At 33.3% G+C, this 26,758-nt stretch overlaps 2 protein-coding genes across 2 annotated transcripts in view; both read left to right on the forward strand.

The window, feature by feature from the left end:
* Positions 1-4,932: 4,932 nt before the first annotated feature.
* Sulf1 (Extracellular sulfatase Sulf1) overlaps positions 4,933-26,758 on the forward strand; it is a 76,474-nt gene continuing 54,648 nt past the window's right edge. The window contains exon 1 of the mRNA XM_089714434.1: positions 4,933-5,224. The gene's annotated coding sequence lies outside the window, so the exon portion shown is untranslated. The remainder of the gene's footprint in view (positions 5,225-26,758) is intronic.
* On the forward strand, positions 22,218-23,297 carry LOC149489708 (uncharacterized). The gene has a single exon (XM_089714384.1). The coding sequence runs from the start codon at positions 22,545-22,547 to the stop codon at positions 23,295-23,297; it is 753 nt and encodes a 250-aa protein (XP_089570510.1). The 5' UTR covers positions 22,218-22,544.

Below are 26,758 nucleotides of genomic sequence, written 5' to 3' on the forward strand. Positions count from 1 at the left end.
TGTGTTGCATTACGCAGCTTAGAATTTAATAGGATTTAAAGTTGTCGCTCGTAACAATGCGGTTTGAAACTCCGAATTTATTTTAGGCTTTTGAAAGTGCTTTGTCATGTCCTATGTAGTTTTATCCTGGGTATATAAGGATAAAAACCTTATTTATTGTGTAGAGATTTGAGTATTCCACCGTGGATTTTCGGGATGAAGGAACTTTAACATCTGGCAAGGCGAGGCATACCAAGCTCGAATACTAGGCAAGACGGCTTCTTATTTATTCTGCTTGTGATTTTAGATAATATAGAACTAGACAAAAAACAAAGTCTTATATGTACCATCTACAAAGTTTGGGTTCAAATATAAAGGGTAAATGTTGACTTTTAAACCTAATTTAAGTTATTGTTATATTAAAATTGTGTAGCTATTGGTGTTTTTTATAAACTCAATATACAAGATTTCACATTCATAAATCAAGGGCAAGAAATATAAATGTGGAATAGGAAAAATACATGAAATTTATGTAAAAAGTCGTTAAGTTTATAAACTTAAAATGCTTAGCATTGTTGCATTAAGGACGCTGTCACAAATCTGCGTTACTCAAATTTAGGTATCTAACGACGTAACTTTGTTCGCGGCAATATCACGCTCACGTAAACATAGCGCATTCCATTTTATAGACCATCTTCATACTTGATATTATATTTAATTTTTGATATTATGTATTTTTATTGAAATTGATTCCAGAAGATTACTAGGAACTTTAAAAATTCATTTTGTTACATTTATTAGTAGGTACGATCCTAATAAGTATGTTAGTATATTCAAACAACTTAAAAAGTGTGACTATTTTACATCATTATTTCATTGAATAATAATCTATGAATTGTATACAATATCAAAGCTTTTTAAGAAATGTAGAATTATTATCATACATATGATGTTACCGGCACTGTATTAAATCCGGCATTGTATACAATTCTTAGTAAATGTATGTTATTCCGAAAAATAGTCGGAATGAAATAAATTATAGGTATTCGTCACATAACACATTACCTAGGATACTCTTAAATCTGAACTTTTCCTACGTAGCAAACACATTTGCAAGTGTGGGTGGTTTTTGGGGTATCTATTAACCAATATGAGGTCAAAACTAAAATCCAAGATGGGGCCGACGAAAATTTTACATCTTTTCGTCATGGGTGTCATTTTCAAGGTTTTGGAGTAGCTCTTAACAAATATGAGGTCAAAACTAAAATCCAAGATGGCGCCGACGAATATTTGACTTTTCGTGATGGGTTTCATTTTCATGGTTTTTGTGGTAGCTATTAACGAATATGAGGTTAAAACCAAAATCCAAGATGGCGCCGACGAAAATTTGACTTTTTTCGTGATGGGTGTCATTTTCATGGTTTTTGGGGTAGCTATTAACGAATATGAGGTTAAAACCAAAATCCAAGATGGCGCCGACGAAAATTTGACATCTTTTCGTCATAGGTGTAATTTTCTTAATAATAAAGAAGTAAACTAAAATAAATTAATAACAAAGATGTAAACGTTTTTGATATTCTATTTAAGCAAGCTGTTTCTTTTTGCGTACAAAAAAACTAAGAGATATTTCAAAAAAATTGATCATCCATCCAATTTATGACCGCGCCAACCGATGCTTAACCTCGATATTTTTATTTGTTGCTATTGGTAGCGGTAAAGGAAATAACCTCATCTCTCAAAATTTTAACTGTTTACCTATCACGTTTCATGAGATACCTGGTGACAGATAAAAACACGAAATCTTAGTAATGAGGTCCTGTCATTTTACATTTACAAATTTATATTTATTCTATGCTAATACTAATATTATGAAGCTGAAGTATCTATTTTAAAAAAATAATTTTCAGTTTGTATTAGTAAGTAGGTACAATAAAACAAACAAAACATTTTCTGATGATGTAATTTCCGATATTATTAATAATTACAATAAATCTTGGCTCCACAGTGAGCTATGAGAATATGGGGTGGGTTCAGTATTTTAGATGAAAGTAAGTAAAATAAAAATTAAATCATAAAAATCTCTATATATATCATTTTTATATAAGAAATGATGCAAAAATACACCAACAGTTGTACTGCTATTGAACTTTTGCTTAATTTTTGTCAGTCAACGGTCTATTGCATTTATGTGAGTTATGGTCCCTTAAATCCATTGATCTCGAGTATCGAGGGTCCACAAGTTCTGGTAGTAAACCGGTATTGTAGAATTTAACTAAATGTCTTTCCATATTTTCGAAGAGAATAAAATAATAAAGAGATTGTGTGCCGAGATAACGTGTCAGAAGGGAAACTTCTTTGGCGAGATTCATAGATACCAAAATCGCCGCCTTACTCCATAACGTGACGGTATTATAATGACGTGACCTTGAAATTTTACTCTCAACGCGTCTAAAGAAGTTTCACTTCAAAAGGCTATTAGCTGTATACAGTTCCAAATTCTGCTCGAAAAATATGTAAACGGTTGTAAAAAAAATATATCAAATTATCGATGGTAACATTGGGTATTTGTTAGTAGCTGTCTCAAAAAATTTATAAATGACACCCATGACGAAAAGATATCAAATTTTCACCGGCGCCATCTTGGACTTTTAGTTTTGACCTCATATTGGTTAATATCCACCCCAAAAACCATGAAAATGACACCCATCACGGAAAGATGTAAAATTTTCGTCGGCGCCATCTTGGATTTTATTTTTGACCTTATATTGGTTAATAGCTACCCCAAAAACCATGAAAATGACATCCATGACGAAAAGATGTAAAATTTTCGTCGGCGCCATCTTGGATTTTAGTTTTGACCTCATATTAGTTAATAGCTACCCCAAAAACCATGAAAATGACACCCATGACGAAAAGATGTAAAATTTTCGTCGGCACCATCTTGGATTTTTAGTTTTGACCTCATATTGGTTAATATCCACCCCAAAAACCATGAAAATGACACCCATCACGGAAATATGTAAAATTTTCGTCGGCGCCATCTTGGATTTTATTTTTGACCTCATATTGGTTAATAGCTACCCCAAAAACCATGAAAATGACACCCATGACGAAAAGATGTAAAATTTTCGTCGGCGCCATCTTGGATTTTAGTTTTGACCTCATATTAGTTAATAGCTACCCCAAAAACCATGAAAATGACACCCATGACGAAAAGATGTAAAATTTTCGTCGGCGCCATCTTGGATTTTAGTTTTGACCTCATATTAGTTAATAGCTACCCCAAAAACCATGAAAATGACACCCATGACGAAAAGATGTAAAATTTTCGTCGGCGCCATCTTGGATTTTATTTTTGACCTCATATTGGTAAATAGCTACCCCAAAAACCATGAAAATGACACCCATGACGAAAAGATGGCAAATTTTCGTCGGCGCCATCTTGGATTTTAGTTTTGACCTCATATTAGTTAATAGCTACCCCAAAAACCATGAAAATGACACCCATGACGAAAAGATGTAAAATTTTCGTCGGCGCCATCTTGGATTTTATTTTTGACCTCATATTGGTTAATAGCTACCCCAAAAACCATGAAAATGACACCCATGACGAAAAAATGGCAAATTTTCGTCGGCGCCATTTTGGATTTAAGTTTTGTCAAATTGCTTTACCCCACCAATCCGTTCAACAATCCATAAAAAAAGAGGATCTCAGTCAACAATCTTTTTAAAACATAATTTTAAATTACAAATAATTGGAATATGAAACTTATACAGTTTACTCTTATAAAGTATCAAATATTTCAAATCACGAAAACGACAGTATACGCACAATAATCTTTTTCTAATTCGTTTTTATTTTTGGGACGAGGAGCGATACACCCGTCCTTCCAAGAGCGCTTCTGAGCGCGGTCTGACGACCCGCGAGAGCAAAATGTATGAAGAAATCGACAAGTATTTTTAATTTAGCTTATAATTGAAATAAAATTTTGATTTAGATACAAAAAAATTATCACAATCTATAAAGGACTATATATCCCTCAATAATTTATATGTAAGAAGATAGATTAGGCTTTTAATTTTCTTAAAAGTGTACCGGTTTAGACCCCATTTTTTTGCATTTTATGCGATCATTGTGCTGGGAAAATCGTATTTCAGTGATAATTTTGTATGACGTCGTACAATTTTTATAAGATGATCGTAGAACTGAATATATTATCTTTAAATTAAGATATTACTTTGTTCTCACGTGTAAGTGCTTTGAGTTAAAATTGTACCGTAAAATAGCGGTTTTTGTTGAAAATCTGTTATAGCACCCTTAAATTATGTGAAGAGCCTAGTAGCGCAACAGTAATAAGTTACATAAGATGTACAATAGGGTGTGCAAACAAAACACGGTGGGGTTTCTTTGCTTTGGATCCATCAATATTGATCTAGGATGTACGTTTACTCCGAGATAAACCGAAGAAACAACGGCTATGCTGTATCCAATCCCTGTTTTAACTATGTGTTAGTTTGTATCAGTGATTACATGTTCGACGCTAAAACACACTGCTTGTTTATATGATTTGTTATCAATGAAACGTTAAAGTTCCCTCGAGACTCGATTCGATAGGCCGTTGCGCTCCCACCGAAGCAATTTACGAGATCTTGAATGATAGATAATGTATCCAAATTATAGTCCGTGGCGTGCGAACGGCCTTTCTGTTAACGACGTATGAGGGAATGTGTAAACTGAGCTATCTTTCTAACACACTCTCATGGGGTGTCTATATTGTTTCGTAAACGATTTCGATGGTCCCTTGTACCTGTTCATGAATAAAGTGCTGTTTGGTTTGACTCGTATTTCGCCGAAATATGAGGCTTCTTATTTTTTAGCCGGCAGGTGACTGGTTGCGAGAGCGGGATGCACGTTCCGAAGAGTACGAAAGCTGTGAGCCGGGAGAACAGTTCGCTGTTCAGCGGAACAGTCTTGTGTCGGCACGGTTAGCGGTCGACCGCATTACGTATCTCCAATACACATACAAGTTCAAACGTCAAAAACTTTACGTGTTACATATCGGTTCTAAGCTTTCGAATAAATTTCTTATTTCGTAGCTATTATATTTAGTTTTTAATTAGTTTCCATAATTTCCGATATTTTCCATTGTTTTTATAATTATTTTAATGATCAGTTTCGTGTCTTCAATTTTGTGAAAAGCATTGGTATCGAGTGTATGCAAGATCCTGTTGCATCTTTATTGCGGTGAGTATTTTTAACGATATCTAGTGGGTCTATAAATTAGTCAGTCAGAGGGAATATACCTACGGGCGTGCTAATATTTTGTTTTAACAGACAAGCCGACGCTTTGTTATCTAATTATGATATGAGATGATTTTTACGTTTTATGATTACATACTTGTAATTATTATAGGTATGAAATGTATATTGTCAATGCGCGAAATGCGATATGTTAATAGGTAGGTATGTATATTGCATACCTATTAAATATTAATGTTATTTGATATTCATAGCTAATATTTTTTTTATTTTTATCGTTCGTAAATATTATTGTAGTTCAATAAATAGAGGTCAACTGCAGTTGTCAGGTTTTGTAGGTTTTGGTAGGTTCACCTAGGTACCTAGTTAGGTAATATGATTTCAAGTCTACTCATATTATTTTCGTTAGGTACCTATTTTTGGAGACCAACATTACATGCCTAGGCAGGTAGGTATATGAACTCATTTTTTTTATAAGTACCTATAGCTTCTAATTGTAACATCAGAAACCCAGGAGTAAAAGTCCCATTAAAATATGTCTCGCTAGTTCTAAGATTAGCAGCAAGAATTAAAAAAAAAATATTTAATCATTATTGTTTAGTAACATATTATGAATGCTCAACTTGAGTAATACATACCTACACTTTATCTGTATATACCTATTTACATTTGTGATTTGAATATGTGGGTAGGTAAATAAATCAATTAGGTATATTAACTTTTTAAATAATATAGGTATATTGATAAACAAATATATCGAATTTAAAACCGTTATATCAATAATAAGCATTAAGGTTGGCATAGGTAAAATGTTTAAATAAAAAAACAACAGTGAGATAAAAAAGTCCATTTTATTTTATATAGGTACGGTATTGTCTGTAGGTATAGCCCAGTACCACGGGCTGATTTAAATGTTCCACGTTGTTGGCTAAAAAGAAAGAAACTCAATATGAATAGTATGCAAAAGCTAGTGCATACCTATTTTGGCAAACGTAGAAAAAAAAGTCGTTTTAATTTATAAGATAAAGCAAAAAATTTGAATACACCTTGATGAGATTGAAAACTTTATGTAAACAGGTTTGAGGTTACAGATTAATTTAGTAATATCTTATACCTACCTAGAGTACCTACATCATCTATAAAAATTTGTTAGAGAATAACCTAGACTATCTGTTTTTTTTTTATTAAATTTCCTACACTTTTTTAGCTGATGTAGGTACTACTAGGTTCGTTGGTACAAGATACTAAATCAAAATTATATATGTATTTACCTAATTCTCGATATAAGAATTAAAATACTTATTTTTTTGTAATCTTTTATTATTATAATTTAAATTAAATCAATGAATATATTCTTTTTCTTATAAAGTTGTTTTACCGTTCCTACAAGATTGATATTAGAAATGACTTTAAATTTTTTTCTATATCGAAAGAAATACACTCACCGGCACGGAATCTTGGCCACTTACAAATTTGCCGATAAAAAAAGTTTGAAGTGTTTTTCACGATTTTTTTGTGTGCAGATATGTTAACATATTATTTGTTTAATTTTATGGTAAGAAATCATTAAGTTTGAGAATAATCTTTTACCACTTTTTAAGAGTTACTCGAAATTTGTGATTTGTGCGGTTAAGCCGAAGTTACGAATTGTTCGTTTTAAACTTTTTTCGATATCGTTTATGACGTTTTAAGATATTGTTATTGTTGTACTGTAGTCAATGATCATTACAAACAATAAAAAATGCCGTTAACATCTGAACAACCTGCTCAGGCCATCACAATGTTAGACCAATGACTGCCGCAACGTAAAGTACCTAATGTACAGTACGTACCACGTGCAGCGGTGCACTATGCATGGAGAAGATACCAGGAGACTGGTAGCTACACGTGCAGACCAGAAAATGAAGGCGTGAGGTGCACATCAGCTCGAGAAGACCCGTTTATTGTTCAAGAGATACTCAGAAATGGCTTTCTGACAGTTTTTGAGATACGCCACCGGCTCTAAAACACCAGGATAAAAAATGTGAGTGAGCAATCGGTCAGAAGACTAATGAAGGAAGTTAATTTGAAGGTTTGCAGACCACCACGCCGTCCAGAACTCCTCAGACTTCACAGAGAAGCACGTCTTCGTTTTGCACGAGAACATGAAAACTGGACCCACAGCCAGTGCGCTCGTGAGGTGTTCACAGATGACTGCTAAGGCACTTTACGAGCTTCTGATAGCCAAGAGTCAGTATAGAGGAGAGGAGAAGAGAGGTTTTCACCCATCACCACACTCAAACTGCGATTTTTCATGGAGGGTCAATAATGGTATGGGGAGGTATAAGTTCCGATGCTCGCACGGAGTTAGTTATCGTAGATAATGCCTTAAATTTGATCTGGTACATTGAGGAAATTCTCCAGGAACATGTTCAGCCCTATAACAGGTTTATCAGTGAAGAAAATTTGCTACTAATACACTATAACGCATGTCCGCGTGTCGAACGATGCGTATAAGAGTACCTTCAAGAGGTTATTATTGAAAAATTGGAGTGGCCAGCTCGTAGACCGGATCTTAATCCAATAGAACACATCTGGGACATGCTTAAAAGAAACATAAAGTTCGATTCCAACCCAGCACCAATGTTAGATGAGCTTAGAAATACAGTGGGGCCGTTTGGTACACTATAGCTCAAGTGGACATCAAAAATGTCTTCTAGAGTATGCCAGACTGGATGCAAACAGTGTTTAAGGAAAGATAAAGAAACACCCTATATTAAAAGGTTCAATTTTTTTTATGGAAACGTTCTTTCTAATTTTTGTGCATTTTTTAAGAAATCATTTAAATTTCACAGGAAAAGCGTAAATTATTTTTTAATTCATATCTACGCGGTAGTACTTCTTATAAACTTCCAATTATTACTAAAAGTTAGTAAAAACATTAAAGTAACTAGTTTTGATTAAATTTTTATTGAATTTTGTAGTAGAAAAGAAATAGTGTAATTTTACCCAAAAATTTGCAGTGGCCAAGATTCCGTGCCGGTGAGTGTATTATTCGAATAATAACATTATTTATTATTTTATTTACTTACATAAAGGTAAACAGTAGAATTTGTTATCAAAGATATTCTGTAGGTTATCATATTTTCTAAAACAAAGGTTTTTTTTTTAATAAAATTGTTGTTCTAGTAAGTAACTTCGAGTTTAACAAGTTTCAAGTATAATGTTTGCATTGTTCTTAAATCGATTCTAAATTAAAATCAACGTAAAATGGTACATAAATGGAGCTCCGAGAACAGGCTCGATTTATATTAGAATGCGGAATACATGCCCAGTTTGTCCCAGCAATAAAATTGGAGCCGTATGCATATTACAAATGTGCACTCGAAGTGAACTAAATGAATCGAGTTGTAAACACAGCTTAAAGTTCTATTGTAGAGTCGATGACCTGAACTTTCATGAATAAACCAGGATTCGTTTCACTAATCTTGTTTGCACATGAAGCAGTTTACAACATTGTTCAATGTAGATTACGAGGCGCCTGCTGCGATGTCCAAAATATGATATTAGCAATGGTAGTGTAGTTGTATTTATGTCGAATTTAAAGTTTTCGATGCAATTTATGACATGAAAAGCACTATTTTTACCGTGCTTCAGTTTTATACTGTTTGGCTTTATGACCGTTAAGAGATTGCGATCAATGACATTTGTAAATGAGAGAAGAATAGTTTTATTAATAATACCTATATTCAATCATTTTTTTGACATGATATTAAACGAGTGTGATTTGTGAATATAATAAGAAAGGGGACATGAACGTTACGAAATACCTAATTGATAAAATCGCTATACGTGTGCTAACCGACACAAAACGTGACAAAAACCAACATTACTACCAATGTAGTCTATATTCCATAACTCCACTATCCACATCTCGTAAGGGATGATTAATGGTTTTACGAAGGGATTACAGCAAACACAGAGAAACAATAACAAACATCACTTTGTAGTTTTTTGGAGCTGTGCTAACGAGCTAATCTAAGAAGATTATCCTTTAATGACATTTTTGAAGATAGAAGGAGTTTATCTGAATTCAGATTAAAGTTAGATAGGACAACAATGAAACGATAATAAATGTAAAGCCTTGTTAATTACAAGTCTAAAGAGGCTTAGCGTAGCTTTCAAGTTTTAACGGTTTCTTTAAAAATAGATTAGAAAGATTTTTATGGATATTTGTGGTCGATGAACTTATACAAGATATTTGGGTTTTGGATATAGGTATTATTTGGAATATTTCGATTAGGTATTACAATACACACACAATCACAATATTCACACACATTATTACTTAGTTAGAATTTTGAATTCAAATAAAAATTTAAGTATTAATTATTGCCATTACCTATACTAGGTATGTAATTATTTGGAATCGTCATGATATAATCAGTAAGGATACCGACTTGCATTAATATAAGGATACTTACGCAGACACGAATAACAACGACGCGCCATACGTTCACATGATTTTCACCCGGATTTTTATAACCATTTAACTAATGCATTCAGACCTGTCTCCGTGTAGGGTATGGTCGGCTCAGGCCAACCGACAAAGACCACAATGGGACGATTGAATGACAAAGCCGCTTCGGTCCACTGCTGCGTTCACTACACCATGGTACAAAAACCGGTCAAGAGCGAGCCGGCCCCGTCTTTGTGTCAAACATTCTGTGAGATTCATTTTCGACTAGATTGCTTTTATTGTGTGTTAACTTTGATATGCAGCATAAATAGAATATTTGAAATGCTTCGCGGTTGAAGATCAAAATTCATTAAAGGTCAAATAACAAGGTGTTAGGAAATTTTTATAAAAAGAAGTACGTAAAAGCAGTTAATTTTTTATAGAAACTTGAAAACAGATATAATAGTACACTTTAAAATTTAAATGATAATATTTAATTTCCCCGAGAAATTAATGCAATTTTGCCGTTTTAATGTCATTGTATCTATTAATTATGTTGATTTAATAATAATAAAAAAATCGGAACGAATGTTAATTAAGCGAATCACACACTGTTTGTCTTATTGGAAATTAATACATTGACATTGAATTAAACATATATTAATTTCCGATAACACAAACAGTGTGTGATTTCTTTCGAATAAACTTATTTAGTCAGCATTTACTGAGGAATGTCTTGGTTATCTACCTAATACGATACTAAAGAGCTCAAGTTTAACCACGTATTACTGACGTAAAAGAATTTGAAACACGATGCTAAAAAGCTTATCCTGGAGATAAACAAACATTGAGAGTCTCAAATGTGATTTCTATTGTGATTGAATTCAAGCTTTGTTCAATAAAGACTACATCCAATTTTCCATCTTAGACTTAGACTTTAATCTCGGGCTACCTATGCAATGTATGAAACCGACCGATATTGAAAGGGGAGAAAAACAGGACTATCATAAATCATCATAGAAATCTAATATGAATTAATTCTTTCCATCTCATCAGAAAGAAAGGCATCTGTTTTCGTGATTGCTCACGAACACGAAAAGGAAAATAATCGTAAGTCATTAGCGTGTCGGTCTGTATTGACATGAGCGCTTCCATATGTATTCATAAAATTGTTGCATAAATGAATTACTTAGAAGTGTGCCAGAGGCGTGTTACAGTTCTACTATTAAAAGCAAACGGCCGCCCGGTTGATCGAATTTCCATCGGAACTGCAACATTTTTGTTGTTTGCATTATTTCGGGGCGAGATAATGTTTAATACTCGACTTAGATCTGGTACATTTGAATAGTGTCATTTTTAAGGATTGATTATTGATTTAAATCAAGCAATTTTAGTTTTAAATTGTGTTTCAAAGTTCATACGTTAAATTGTTATTATGCGATCTAATTCTTATTCTTCTCGTAAACTTAAGTCTGCAGTATCCTTAAAAATTTTATTTAAATTAATTTAGTCATTATTTATAAGATTGTCGAATGTCTATACCCGGATTCTTTAGGAAGAGCTCTGACAACTTTGAAATATTTCATTGGTCGCAAACAAGTTTTGGTGTAATCAATAATTAGTAACGGATTTATTCTAGCTTCTTATATTAAAAATTAAAATAAACACAATCTATGCGTCATATGTGTGATATTAATTAATTAAAATCATATCCATACTAATATTATAAAAATAACTGCGTTAAAAACAACCGACTTCATAAACAGAAAAGTAAAAAATAAAAAAGATTTGATATTATTAATTACTACATATTATTTAGATGTGCTATTTACTAAAAAGGTTTGATGTCGGTGCACGGGCTTAATACTAGTGTTTGGCACCGACTTCAAACCTATTTATTAAACGTTATTTTTATTTAATACTTTTTAGTGTATTTATCAACACGAATCAAACGAGCCCAATCTCGATATAATTGAGTCAATATATTACTGAGTTCCTAAGGCCACCTTCCGGTTCCATCATCAAATCAGCTCTATGTCATGATAATGTTTCATCGCTATCCAATTTACATAAGTATACAAAATTTCAGCTCAATCGGTTACCGGGAAGTGAATCAAAGTTACTTGCAACATTTCAATGAAGTCATCGAGTACAGACAAAAATGCTCATAAAATAAAAACTACTGGGTTTATCCGAATAAAATTTTTATGGGACCAATTCGACACCATCCCGCATCGAACAAAAAAAGAATCACGTAAATCGGTTAAGAAACCTAGGAGTAATCGGTGTACATACATCCAAAAAAAAAAAAAAAAAATTATACCGGCTGAATTGATAACCTCCTCGTTTTTTTGGAAGTCGGTTAATAAATGCGAAAGTAACTCTGTCTGTCTGTCTGTCTGTTACTCAATCACGCCTAAACTACTGAACCAATTTGCATGAAATTTGGTATGGAGATATTTTGATACCCGAGAAAGGACATAGGCTACCTTTTATTGCGAAATATGTACCACGGCCGAAGCCGGGGCGGGCCACTATATAAAAATAATTTTGATTTTCGTACATGTCAATCATTAGTTGTCAATCCTGTCAAATACGTTTGAATACGGTCAAAATATGACATTCATGCGTTCAAAAATGTATTTTGTGTAAAATAATTAAAAAGTAAAAAGGGTGAATAAATTATTGTCTGTATTTTTTTTAAATCAATTATTGAAAAGTGCAATTAAAGCAGATACATAAAAATTCCTCAAATATTTGTGTTTACGCGTGCTTTCAGAAATTGATAAGGTATTTTCGGTGAGGAAACTAACCAAGAAGGATAGTTCGATTAATTATTTAAAAAAAAATCTTTAAAAATGTAAAAATTCTGACAACTATTTGTCACGATTTCGTCGACTGCTTCAACAATATTGCGTTGAAATAATATTATAACGTTAAAATTGAAACGGAGGCCCTGGCTCATTCGATTGAACCAAGCTAAATTGCGTTTTGAAGATTACATCCATTTACGCGATGCAATTAGCACAGAGAAGAAGATGCAGAAAATATTTATTGGGCTATTTAGGTGCTTAGGTGCTATTTTACCGGTGACATACACAGGTAGCCCAAGTCATACGCATGAATATGCGCAAGATGCAATGACATATGTTCGTCATTATGGTCGGCCTGGTATTCATTACATTTAAATGAAATCCAAAATGGATGGAAATTATTCTACTGCTGCGTCCCGGACAATTATCAAGTGATCGGCTCGACATTACCACACGTGTTTTCAAGCAATGAGTTACATTAAAGCAACACATCTTTCGGATTATTCAATGATGGATGTATTCAATCGATCCAGACCGACATTATGTTGTAATCACGAATATGATTGATGGACCGTGTGGCACCATCAACCGCCAATCAACATGCATGGTTGACAGCGAGTGTTCCAAAAGGAATCCACGAAAATTTACTGTAGAAACTATCACAGGCAACAACAAGATGATAGTGGTAGAACTATCATAACTAAAGTGAAAGGAAACGATTTCGTGGTCGACACCAGTTAAAGAATGAAAAGAGTTAATCCGAATGCATCCCAGGCTGCAAAACGTAGTTTAATTCGATAATTTTTCTCTGGCACGTGTATGAAGTAATCAAGTATCTAATTATTGTTTTTTTTATTCTTTTTCCTATACCTATGTGTTATTCATCGAAATAAAATGCTGTTATATATCTTTATTTATTTTGTATCATTGTATTCCATTCATCAAAGCCTAAATTAGTTCCAAGCCCAAAGGTAACACGACATTCATTGACTGGGCGGTACGAAGTTCGCCGGGACAGCTAGTATACTTATATGTGACAAATATGTGAAATAAACTGTTTGTTTCTTGGCTATTTAAGTAAAATGTACCTACAATTATTTAAAACGGCATCACACTTCCTATTACTATTCAATGGGGTTATTGTGTATATTCTTAGTATAACCACAGTATAACTAATTAATAACTAAGTATGTATATCAAGTTAACTGCGGCAGACGCAATAAAGTGTTACAAAATAACTTTGCAATGTTGGATAATACCGAGCGAGCTTTTGTTATTTCATATAATTAACAAGAACCCGTAAAGTCTATGTAAATAATTAATATGCACATATTTTATTTAAACACTGATATAATAATGTTTGTCAAACTGTCCGACGTTTGGTTTGAGCTAAACAAATATTTGCACAACCTCTTTTTGCTGTTAAAGCTATATGTATATATATACACGTTATTATACAATACATAGTCGAGTCGAATGAATAATGCAGAATGTTGATATTGGGACTAAAAGCAAAGTTGAAGTAATTTATTAAATCACATTGATATTCGATATTTACCCCGGCCGCGGCGGGAAATTTATGTCTCCGTCACAGATAATGTCCATGTCAGCTATTAGTCGGTGGTAATATCAGAAGGGGCCAATCGGGTCGTGCTTATCATCCAGAGGCACTCGGGCGACACTCACCTGTCATTATGACAAGCGGAAATCACCGGTAATGACGTAGTTTTACTAGTCATTTGCGTAACTTACAAGAATTGAATTTTGTAAATCGTTTTATAAAGAGGGCTTATAAGTTAAGGAACATTATATTTTATGGATGTATTCATCATTCAAAAAATATTTAATATTTTTGAATGAAATAACACATAGAAAGCAATATAAAGCAAAGCGTCCGAAAAGCAACGTAAAATACGCGGTAATTATCCACTCAATGGTACAAATTGCCAATAGATAGTTAGTGTTATTTCTAATTGCCTCATTATCCTATTAAGCGCGCTTGAAGTATTTAACTATTTAACACTTACACGTGCTTATTGTATTAATTTCTACTAAAATTTAATTTAATCGTGTTATTAATAATAATGTATTTTTGGGTCTTGTATGTTTACTACTTATTGAAAACATAATTGAAAAATTAGTTTAGTTTCCACATGGAAAGCGGATTAAAAAATGCTTTACATAACAATAACAACAATAGGTACCACATCCATCGATAATTGAATTATCTTAAACCGGCTCAAATATTTCGTCATAAACATTATCGTAACAAACCCATTGTCTAGCAAGCTATTTATTTTTAATGAGACATGAAGACGTTAACGAGACCATAATTCCAGGTGTCGGCGTTTATGAAAGATATAAAAAAACGTAATTACAAACCCATTCAATGATACTTACCGACTTCTGGGAACAAGGACGTATAAACACTTTCAAAGTAGTGTTCTGTGGCAGTTGGGAGAAATGTTTTGTCGAACATTGTAACTTAATCTTTCTTTTGTTTTCGTTTTTGTAAGATTTTATTTTTGCCGCTTTGTGATATATTTATAAGTTGCATTCAGCATTTTGAAAAATTGATATATTTTTTCAGGATATTATAACGGTTTCTCATTATATGGTTGATCTCTGAGTATAGAGCATTTAATTAGGTACCTTTTAAATTTATTTGTTCGTAAACTTTCAAACATTATACAATATTAATAGTATATTTATTTAGATAGTGGGGCTTCAAGCTCGTGAATTAGTTAGTCAAAAAATATTTTCCTCTTTATGATAAAAAAGAAAATTTACCAACCGCCTGGGTTGCTCATCTTTTTTTGACGTTTGCTAGCGCCCGCGGTAAAACTTCACAAAAGGATCTTGGTGAAGTTATGAATGACTGGCATTCTTTGTTCCATTCATTGTGGTACCAGCGTTAAATAAAATGTATGCGACAATATCATGTCAGAGACGAAAAACAATGGTGCGCTATTGTAACATTTTTATTCTGTCAGGCGTTACAACTTACAAGGTGTTACATTCTTGTCTTATTCCTAGATAGACTAGAGTAGATAATTTTTGAAACAAAAAAAAAATCGCAGTCGGATGAAACCCATAAGAAAAGGAGGGGAATATGATGAAAATAAAAGGAAAAATAAATTACGGTCAATCCGAGCGAAAATGAGCTTACTACTACTAGGTACTTTTATAATTACTAAATCAGGCACACTTCTCAAACTACCTGAAATGTTTTTATTTTGCTTTTGAATATGCTGTAAAATATTATACTTAGAACCTTAGATTAAGGATTGGTCTCCGCGCGCGCGCTACGACTAGATGCCGCCGGCGTACTTGAAAAATGCGGCAACTAAAAGTACGCCGAATTCGGCGTACCCAAGCCAGTCGTGTCACAAGCATTGTGTGGAGAGGGCGAACCGATAGTTTATAAAGATTTTGAACAAAATCTGAAGTAAAATGCCTATTTGTGCCATAAAACTATTTAAAAATAATACAACAAAAAATAAGAAAGACACTGGGATCACGTACCATCACTAAGTATCGTATTATTCGAAATTTCTCCTTTACTTCGAAATTTTTTTCTACGAAAATACGACGCCATTCAGTGTTGCCGTATTGCATATCCAAAAAAATACACGTGGTTGAGGAAATCTTTTAGCAATAATTTGAACTTTTTTTTTCAATACTATTACTAATACATATATAAAAGAGTATAATAACAATAATTTATTTCTGTTTAACCATGTTTAACTGACTCATTTAGTATGTTATTTTTTTTATTTCCGCTTTTTTACTTTTAATCAACCTTTGTGACTATAGTATAGTAGCGTCGCAAGTGGATTTGAGTCATGCGACTCAAATCGTTCATGGATTCGATTCCCGGCCAGGTCAGGATGAAAAAATATATTTTTCAAACTTCTTTCCAAGATGGCAGATTTCCCATTTATCAGGTAAAATTTATGTAGCTGGCAGCCCAATTCTTCACACACACTAGCGTCTTTACAAATTGCCTAACACACACTACAGAAATGAGTTGCCGCCATAGAAATCTAAATAACAAGACACTAGAAGTCGTAAGCGTGCGTGACCTTGTCGCCACTCAGGTGATTTGCACATCACCAGTGCATTCGTCACTGTTCAGTTGCTCTGGAGACGTATGAGTGTATACATGGTGTGTTTCAGCAATTCCCATTGCGGAAATTCTTCCACAAGTTGTAATTATACTTATAAAGGAATAATATTTCATCGGAAAATATATTTTTTTAGAAATAATGCCGTTTTTCCTTAAAATTATAGAATATTTACAAGTATTACGAGTGTCACCATAGTAATCGAAATAACAATGAATGACACAGTCGACCATTCTTATTATCACGTTTGTTCGTATTGGAGCAAAAAGTCTCATATACTTAGGGATGTTATTCTAAAATAAACCGTAAATTCGTGCGTTAGGATACATATTCAAATGCTTAATTTAATAGATAGTTAGTTTTCACTAAAATCAAGCTGTCCAATAAAAGGCATAGTTTACTTGTGTGCACTGTTTAGCTTTCGGTTTGAATGTGTTGATTTTGGCGACAGCGGTTTTCATACGAATTATGACATTATAGCCCTTCTATGTGTCTTGTTATTTAGATTTCTATGGTTGCCGCACTCACAGAGCTATTGTTTTTAGGTGGGGCGGTATCTAGTCGTAGCGCGCGCGCGGAGACCAATCCTTAATCTAAGCTTAGAACAGATAATTTTGTTTCTTTTGAAATATGTATTACCGAAAAGCCGATACAAGAGAAGATATAGAGTTCGAGAAGTGTGCCTGATTTAGTAAAAGCTCATTATCACACTGTTTGTATGCATTTCCTGAGAACATTTACTATGGTGGTGTTTTTTTTTTACACCATATGAAAGTAGAGATTTCAATGAATAATTAAAGGCTCCCCAAGTTTTTGAAAAAAAGCTGATATTTTGACGGGAAGTCACCCGATCGATTGAATCGATTGAAAATATCGATTGAAAATTAGGTTGTTTTTTTAGTATTAATTCAAAATAAGGCGAAAAAATAAATATTTTCAATCAAATAATTTACAGTGTATTTAGGACATAATAAAGTAAGTTTCCACTAAATTTAGTAGAAAAAAAAAATTGAAGTAGATAAAAATAAAAGACCAAAAACTGGGTTTTTTGAAATTTTCACCTAAATTTTGAGATTATGTGAAAAAATTGTGGATACAAAAGTTGTAGAACTTTTTATTACCTACAACTTTGCCATTGAACTTTTTTCCGTAGGACTTGTAGTTTTGTCGGAAATCGAGAGAAACCATTTTTTTCTCTTAAAAGCTCCCACTTCCCGAACTCGGATTGACCGTAATTTATTTTTCCTTTTATTGCACGCCTCATAAGCGAAGCGTTGAGGTGGGTACTACTGTCACTTCGCGCAAAACATCTGATTTTTCAAACTTAAAATGTCTTTATGTATTGCACTTGTAAGATAATACATACACATACATATTAAGAAAAAACACCATTTTTAACATTCATGATATTTTTGATGTCATTTTTGTTATTTAAACTAGTTAAAAAACAGTTTAAAAAAGTTCTGTCTTGGACGTCCGTGTGTCTGTATGTGCGGAGGATTTTCTTGTTAACACGATAGCGACCGAAATACTTTACTAATCGAGTCTTTTTGCACGCCTCATAAGCGAAGCGTTGAGGTGGGTACTACTGTCACTTCGCGCAAAACATCTGATTTTTCAAACTTAAAATGTCTTTATGTATCATACATTGCACTTGTAAGATAATACATACACACACATATTAAGAAAAAACACTATTTTTAACGTTCATGATATTTTTGATGTCATTTTTGTTATTTAAACTAGTTAAAAAACAGTTTAAAAAAGTTCTGTCTTGGACGTCCGTGTGTCTGTATGTGCGGATCCTTTTTCTTGTTAACACGATAGCGACCGAAATACTTTACTAATCGAGTCTTTTTTTTTCTCTTACGCTTGAGTATGCTCAGGAATAGAACCCTTTCATTTTTCAGGGTCTGATTCGATGTGGTTTAATTGTTATTAAATAAACAAAAATAATAATTAATAAATATTTATTAAAAAAAATTATGAGGCGTGCACTTTTGGATTTTCCAAATTATTTTTTCTCTTACGCTTGAGTATGCTCAGGAATAGAACCCTTTCATTTTTCAGGGTCTGATTCGATGTGGTTTAATTGTTATTAAATAAACAAAAATAATAATTAATAAATAATTATTAAAAAAAAATTATGAGGCGTGCACTTTTGGATTTTCCAAACTATTTTCATCATATTCCCCTCCTTTTCTAATGGGTTTCATCCGACTGCGATTTTTTTATCTTTTTATTATTTTTATAGGCTTCTACGGTCTACCCCAGTCTAAAAGCTGATAATATAGTTACTACAAAATGCAGTGGTTTGGATTTTGATCATTTTTACCTATAGGTAAGAAGTGATAAATGTAACTCTCTTTTCTTCTGTCCCCGCACCACCTCTGAGTAGTCGTAATAATCTTTAAAATTGAAGGCCATTAAGCTTGAGGTGGGTAATAACTAATAACTAATAAATATAAACAGTTAATAATATATTTTTTATTGATGTCAATTAATCAGCGTAACGACTGGTAGGTATAACATATTATGTATTTATCTATGTTTTATACGTTATTCAATGTCAAGCACCTTTCTCCTTATTGATCTTTTGTTTTTAACATACTTGATTATCTAAATGTGGTTTGTTATTCCGTACTACTGGTTTCCAGGAATGTCCATAGTCCATAGTAACTATGGCCACGATTTTTTAGGATGCATCAAGCATGACAGTCGACTGAGGACGGATAAGGTAGGATGCGAGGTGCTGAACCCTAATACGGTAGGATGCCATAATAATGAATGCATTCCATTATTAGACTCGGCATAGGTAAAGGGATAATTATTTGCAGCTTTCTTGTGTAGGTGTGCGGTTATATTAAATTAATGCAAAAAACAGCTGATTAATCTAGATTCTAGAGAATCGACTTTTAAGAATTGATATTTGTATAAATTTATATCATAGGAATTTATTTATGTGGGGTTTGATAATATAAATTCTGTATAGTTTAAACTAACTAATACTAACTCTTTCTTTCTTATTATCAAATAAAATAATTGGAATAAAGCTACGTCGGTACTTGTCGATTTCCCCTATTATATTTGAGTGGTCATTGCTATGTAGGTAGTTATGTACCTATACATGTACATCTGTACGTGACAATGCATAATATATTGTTTTTTTCGTATTACAATGCAGATTTGTCAAACGTACCTATTTGGTTCATCGCGATACTAGATTTGACAAGGTCGGGTTTTTGACCGCCGCGGCAGAGGCCGGTCAATACTAGTCATGAGCATTATCATAAATTATGTATGCCTAATATTCTTATCTTACTAATTTTTTAAAACATATTGGACTACATCTCTGCTACTAATATGTATAATAAATGCGAAAGTTTGTGTGGATGTTTGTAACTCTTTCAGGCAAATACTACTGAACCAATTACAATGAAATTGGGCACATACCTACATTTAGCGTAACTTGGATTGACACCGAAAACAGGTGTCTGATTTAAGTATATTTCTTGCTAGTAGAGATTGTCTAATCTAAAAATGAACGCCCCTCCACTAAACTTAATTGTTTCAATGTGTGAGGACAAATAATTATTGAACCACTTTATATGTGTGCGCGCGTCGATTCTACTGCAAACTTTGACACTCGCGCACTGATTTGTCAACTAATCGGGCGATCAGTTCAGGTGCCTAGCATTGTATGGCGGGGAGAGCGCGCTATGTACGGAATGACACGTCCGTTCTGTCGTGCATCGCGTCATTTATGCACTAGTTGGCCAACTGGTCCTGTCGTTCGGGCATGGACGGGACTGGAGGACTGAACGACCAATGAGGCAGACCAATTTGTGTGTATTGCGTCTATACACGTACTTTGAATGTGAGCGTAAACACAGTGGAGGGGCGTTCATTTTTAGATTAGACAATCTATACCTAGTTATTCTGACATTTCAAATGTAAATTTACAATTTCTTTTGTCAAAGATTTATTTTTAAGTAAACCTATGAATTTAACTACATACTTAGTATTTTAAAAATAATACATAATACGATTTATATGAAAACATTTGATAACATAAATATAAATAATCAAATTGTATTAATCATTATTCTATTAGGTACTTACTGAATTCCAGTTTATCAAGTATTTTATAGGATTAAAAAAAAGTTAACCATCATGATCATATATAAACCTTATCATAAACTGTTGATAATTATGACATTTTTTATCTATAATAAAAACTACATTGAATTTTTATTATATTATATTAAGCGGTTTTAAATTTTAATCACTTTTATAATACCTACTAATATTGTATATAATCAGATTTTTATTTATTGAGCCTTTTTCAGCCTATAGCAATTAGCACTCAGGCAGACAGGGATCACGTATAATAATCGAATAGTAAATTAGTTTTTAAAATTAGGTATATCTTTAAGACTATCAACATAGATTTAAAATTCGTACTTATTAACGCCAAGCTATAGAGGTATTATATAGAAACAGCCATCTTTGTAATGGAACAGTCTAGACTAGCAGTTGATGGTGACTCTGGAACGCAATGTATACCCCATACTGGTATTTAATCTATATGACCTTACTAAGAGCTTATTACATTGTTAGGGGATTGTGATAAATATTTCGGTATTTGTGACGGTTTTCCTACTTATTTTCAATTGTATTTACCCCATGACGCGACCTTGAATTTTTACTCTTAACGCGCCTTAAGAAGTTTCACTTCATAAAACATCCCTTCTGATGTTCTATAAAAACTTTGAGCATAGGTACTAGACCGTCATTATTACATAATTATTTATAATATTATAACAAAACATACATCATACGTGCCTATTAATTTGATGAATTAATCCACCGTTTTATTCTTATAATTATCCACTTAATCCATTGCATACCTATATTTCTTTTATACCTATATCAATTCATTATACTGGGTATATGTATTATGTACACGTCTTGTAGAATTACATTGTAGCTTTCAAAGAGCCGCTATGATTCGCATTTTTTAATAATCGTTTTGTATTGATTGCAAATGATAATTAACACTACTTTTTATTGAATTGATTACATAAAAACTTTCTTAGCGGTCTTGAGAATGGATTGTGTTTTAATTGTGGAAAGATAACAGACCCATTGTTGTGCACTTTCATGTATTGAACTAGTTTCTGAATAAGATAAGATAAGATAAGATAGCCTTTTATTTCAGATCAAACTTAAGTCTAATACATACATATAATGAAAATGAAACAATTGCAAAAACTAACAAACTATTCACTATTTTAATTATTTTAATATTTGGTGTTTCTTTATTTTCTGAAGATCTGTTTGCCAATCGGCAAAGGCCTCCTCCAACCGTTTCCATTCCGATCTGTCCTGAGCTACTCTATTCCACATAACCCCTGCCACTTGTCTGATATCATCATCCCATCTTTTCAGCGGTCTGCCCCTCTTCCTTTTTCCATCTCTAGGATACCATCTTGTCACTCTTTTACTCCACTTGTCCTGGTCTCTTATCATATGTCCCGCCCACCTCCATTTGAGTCTTTTGATTTTAGTAACTACGTCTATGCTCTTTCGAATTCCGTTTCCGGCACTAAAACTGTCAACAACATATTCACGAGCTCCAGAATAAATTAAAGATATAAAATAGTTACAGCACTCCATGGTTAACAACTTCGTTTCCAAAGTTCAACATAAACAGTGTGAAGTGTTATCAATAATAAATATCGCGTGATTACTCGATCTTACTGAAAATACGAAGCGCAACATAATCTTACAGGTTAGAATAACAATTATTTATATCAAACGACATTTACCACTGACAATTGACATTTGACATCAAACGTCATTTGAAGTGACAAGTATCAGTGTTGCCAACCAGGAAATATTTGCTACGTTCCTTTTACGCAAAAATGGAAGGCCAATTTCAAATGTTGTTTGACAAAATGAAAACTGAGATGCAGAACCAAAATGCTGAACTCAAAGAATCTATTACAAAAAGTATTATGGACAGAATGGATGAAAAATTAATTCCTATTGTGGCTGAAAACAAAAATCTGAAAATCAAAGTGGAAAAACTGGAAAAAGAGATTGAACATTTAAAAAGAGGAGAGAGATATAATAATATTGTAGTTTTTGGATTAGAAGAAAAGGAAACATCATCGGTACAACTATTAAAAAATTTACAAGAAATTTTTAAAAGTGAACTGCAAATTAACATAGAAGAAAATGAAATTAAAAAAATTCACCGAATAGGAAGTAAAAAGGTAGACAGCGATAAACCAAGGCCAACACTTTGTTCGTTCACTAGCAATTGGAAAAAGGTAGAAATTATGAAAAATAAAAGAAACTTAAAGAAAATCTATGTCACTGAGGATTATTCAAAAGAAGTGTTAGAAAAGAGAAAGGCATTGCAAGCAGATTTAATTGAAGAAAGGAAGAAGGGAAATATAGCATATTTGAAACACGATAAACTAATAGTAAAAGAGAACACCAACATCCAGGAGAAAAGGAAAAGAGAAACTTCTGCTTCACCGTCTTATAAGAATCAACCAAAAAAGCAACAGACTCTGTCCTCAATCAAGTCAAACAGATCCAATGCATTTGATACTATGCGATCCAGGTCAAACTCTCTTTCTAACTTATCTACAACGAAAAAGCAATAGCAATTAAGAACTGGCAAACGGAAAAACAAACTAACTGAAGCAACTACTTACGAAAAAACGACAACCAACTTTTCTCCCCCAAGCCGACTGGTCCTCGTGGGGGAAAGAGACCAACACCCTCCAACAATAAATCTCACAAACTTAGAACCACATTTCGATACAAAAATATATATTGCAGCCCTCAATGTACTCACTTTGAAAAATGATGAAAATCTCACCGAATTAATGTACGCGCTAGAACGAATCAAATGGGACATTGTTGGCCTGAGCGAAGTAAGAAGATTGGGTGAAAACATTGTTGATCATCGGGACTACATGTTCTACCATATAGGGGAAACCCCAGGTCAGTATGGGGTTGGATTTATTCTAAAAAAACACATAACCAAGTACGTAGAAGGGTTTATAGGTATTACGGAACGCATTGCAGTGATGAATCTAAAACTTCCAGGCTACAGAGATCCCTGGTCTATTTTTCAAATATATTCGCCTACCGAACAATCTAATCTAGACACTATAAATACATTTTACCAAGATCTAAATAAAGCTATTCAAGAACACGCCCATAAAAACTTAATAGTTATGGGAGATTACAATGGCCAAATCGGTGAAAGACGAATAGGAGAAAATATGGTGCTAGGACCATTTACTTACAGCAGTAAACCCAGAAGCAGGAATGGAGAGAAAATAATAAATTTTGCATTCGAAAACAACCTCACTATATTAAATACTATATATAAAAAACATAAGAAAAAGATGTGGACGTGGATTTCGCCTGACGGTAACACAAAAAACGAAATAGATTTTATATTAACCAACAAGAAAAACAACTTCACCAACTTCAACGTTATTAATAAACTAAATTTTAATACTAACCATAGACTAATCAGAGCTGAATTAGAAATAGTGCAACCCAAAAGGCCGAGACCAAAACTAAACCTATTAAAAGTAAAACTTGGATTACAGCAAGTGGAACAAATAACAGCCGCTCTAAATAATAAATTCGGAAACTATACACGCGACACAATAGAATTGGGAACACAAGAAAAGTATAACTTCATAGAAAGTATTATTACAAACCAGTTACAATCAATTACAAAAACTAAACAAGAACCTAAAAAGTGGCTATCAACAAGTACTATGAAACTGTTACAAGAAAGAAACCATCTAATCAGCACAAGAAATATACAGGACAGAAGAAAACATATCACAAAAATTAGCAAAGAAATTAGAACCAACATAAGGAAGGATAGAAGGAAAATAAGAATGGAAGCATTTGAAAAGTATATAGCGAAAACAGGTGGAGTAAAAAAGGCCTATAAAGAATTATCCAATTCTCTGGACTGGATCGTTAAAGTAAAAAGCAAAAGGGATAAGTGGAATCATCGTAGAACAGACATATTAGGAGAAGCAACATCTTATTATAAGCAACTTTATGAATGCAATGTTACACAAGGTGAAGTTAAATTAGAAGAACCTTCAGATGTTCCTGCTATCTTGCAATCCGAAGTTAATGCAGCAATTGATACGCAAAAGGAAGATAAAGCACCGGGACCTGATGGAATACAGAACGAAATTCTAAGAAAGAGCAAGGTAATTTTAATACCCATTTTGACAGACATGTTTAACAACATCATACAAACCGAAATTATTCCGCATCAGTGGACAACTACTAATATCACCCTGCTATATAAGAAAGGAGATAAACACGACATAGGGAACTATCGTCCAATTAGTCTTATGTCCAACATCTACAAGATTTTTGCTAAGATAATTCTAAAACGAATCGAAAAAAGGTTAGATGAACAGCAACCTATCGAGCAGGCAGGATTTCGAAAGAACTTTTCAGTTATAGATCATATTCACGTAGTGCGTCAAGTTTTGGAAAAGTACAACGAATATCAACTCACTTATTATATTGCGTTCATAGACTATAGCAAAGCATTTGACTCTCTCCTGCATGTGAAAATATGGGAAGCTCTAGTGGAACAAGGAATTGATCACAAATACATTCGGCTCCTACAAAACGTTTATAGTAAAGGCACAGCGAGGATTCAACTTGAAAAGAAAGGTATTCCATTCAAAATTGAAAAAGGTGTAAGACAAGGAGACCCCCTATCCCCAAAACTCTTTTCTGCCGTATTAGAATCAATCTTCAGAAAGCTTAACTGGGAACATCACGGGATCATGGTGGATGGAGCATCGCTGACGCACTTGAGATTCGCCGACGACATTGTGCTATTCGCCAAAACGTCAGGGAGCCTAAGCATAATGTTAAAAGAACTTGCAATAGAAAGCGAAAAAGTAGGGTTGAAATTGAATCCGGCGAAGACTAGACTGATGACAAACGGAAACAAGAACATGATACAATTAGAGAACACCGAAATAAACTACACCGACGACTTCATCTATCTAGGACAGATCATAACTCAAAAAGAACCTATGTACAAAGAAGTCCAGAGAAGAATCACAAGCGGCTGGAAAAGATACTGGGCCTTAAAAGAAATAATGAAAGATAAAAACTTTCCCATAAGCACTAAAGGTAAATTATTCAACACCTGCATATTACCAATCCTTATGTATGGCTGTCAATCATGGGCTCTCACTCAGGAGACAACAAGCAAGCTCGCTATCTGTCAACACGCCATGGAAAGAAGTATGTTGAATGCTAGGAAATCCGACAGAATGAAGAACCATGACATCAGGAATAAAACTAAGAGCATAGACGTAGTTTCTGAATACATTACTTTAAAACGTCTTGCTTATATTTTTTTGGTCCTATCAATTGAATTGAGAACAGAAATTTCTTTAAAACTTGCTTAACTCATAGTTACATGCATAATATATGATAACGATATCTCGCGAATAAACTATGCTTTCATATTTGATCGCCGGGTGATCCAAATTCATCAGTCTCATTCTAACAACAAAGGTACCTAAATACCATAAATCTCCAATGGAAATATGAAAAACCATTACATATTATGTTACGATTCGCGGGGAGAATTCGTTAATATAATATTTCCCATACCTATTCATGTGTAGCTGTAGATAAATGAATGGTGTATTTTTCTGACTGTATACAACTACGTATTCAAACTTTATATTATGACTAGACATCGGATTATATGCACTAACAAAATGCCAAAATATGCATGCAAATATGCACTAAAAAAGGCCGAAATATGCACTAAAAACGACTGATATGCCTAAAATATGCACAATACAAAATCAAAAAACCTTTATTAATTTTATTAATTTTCGATCGCAAATTTGTGACTTTTGTCACCCGCGAGCCCTGTGTTGCCACCTTAGACCTTTCCGGGCTAAATCTAGCCCTTTTTTGGAATTCAACCCGTGTTTTAAGTTTTTAGCCCCAAAAGGGTAATCTAGCCCTATTTTGAATGGCTCAAAAATTACTTAAAATGGAGCCCATTTTGTAATTTTTTGCCATTTTACCATGC

Source organism: Colias philodice, chromosome 3, assembly GCF_061535455.1.
Source record: "Colias philodice isolate Cphi_HAF_F1 chromosome 3, ilColPhil1 Martin Lab GWU primary, whole genome shotgun sequence".
Taxonomy (NCBI): Eukaryota; Metazoa; Arthropoda; class Insecta; order Lepidoptera; family Pieridae; genus Colias; species Colias philodice.

Excerpts from the sequence above, each read along its gene's own strand:
- LOC149489708 (XM_089714384.1), top strand. The coding sequence starts at position 22,545 with ATGGAAGGCCAATTTCAAATGTTGTTTGACAAAATGAAAACTGAGATG.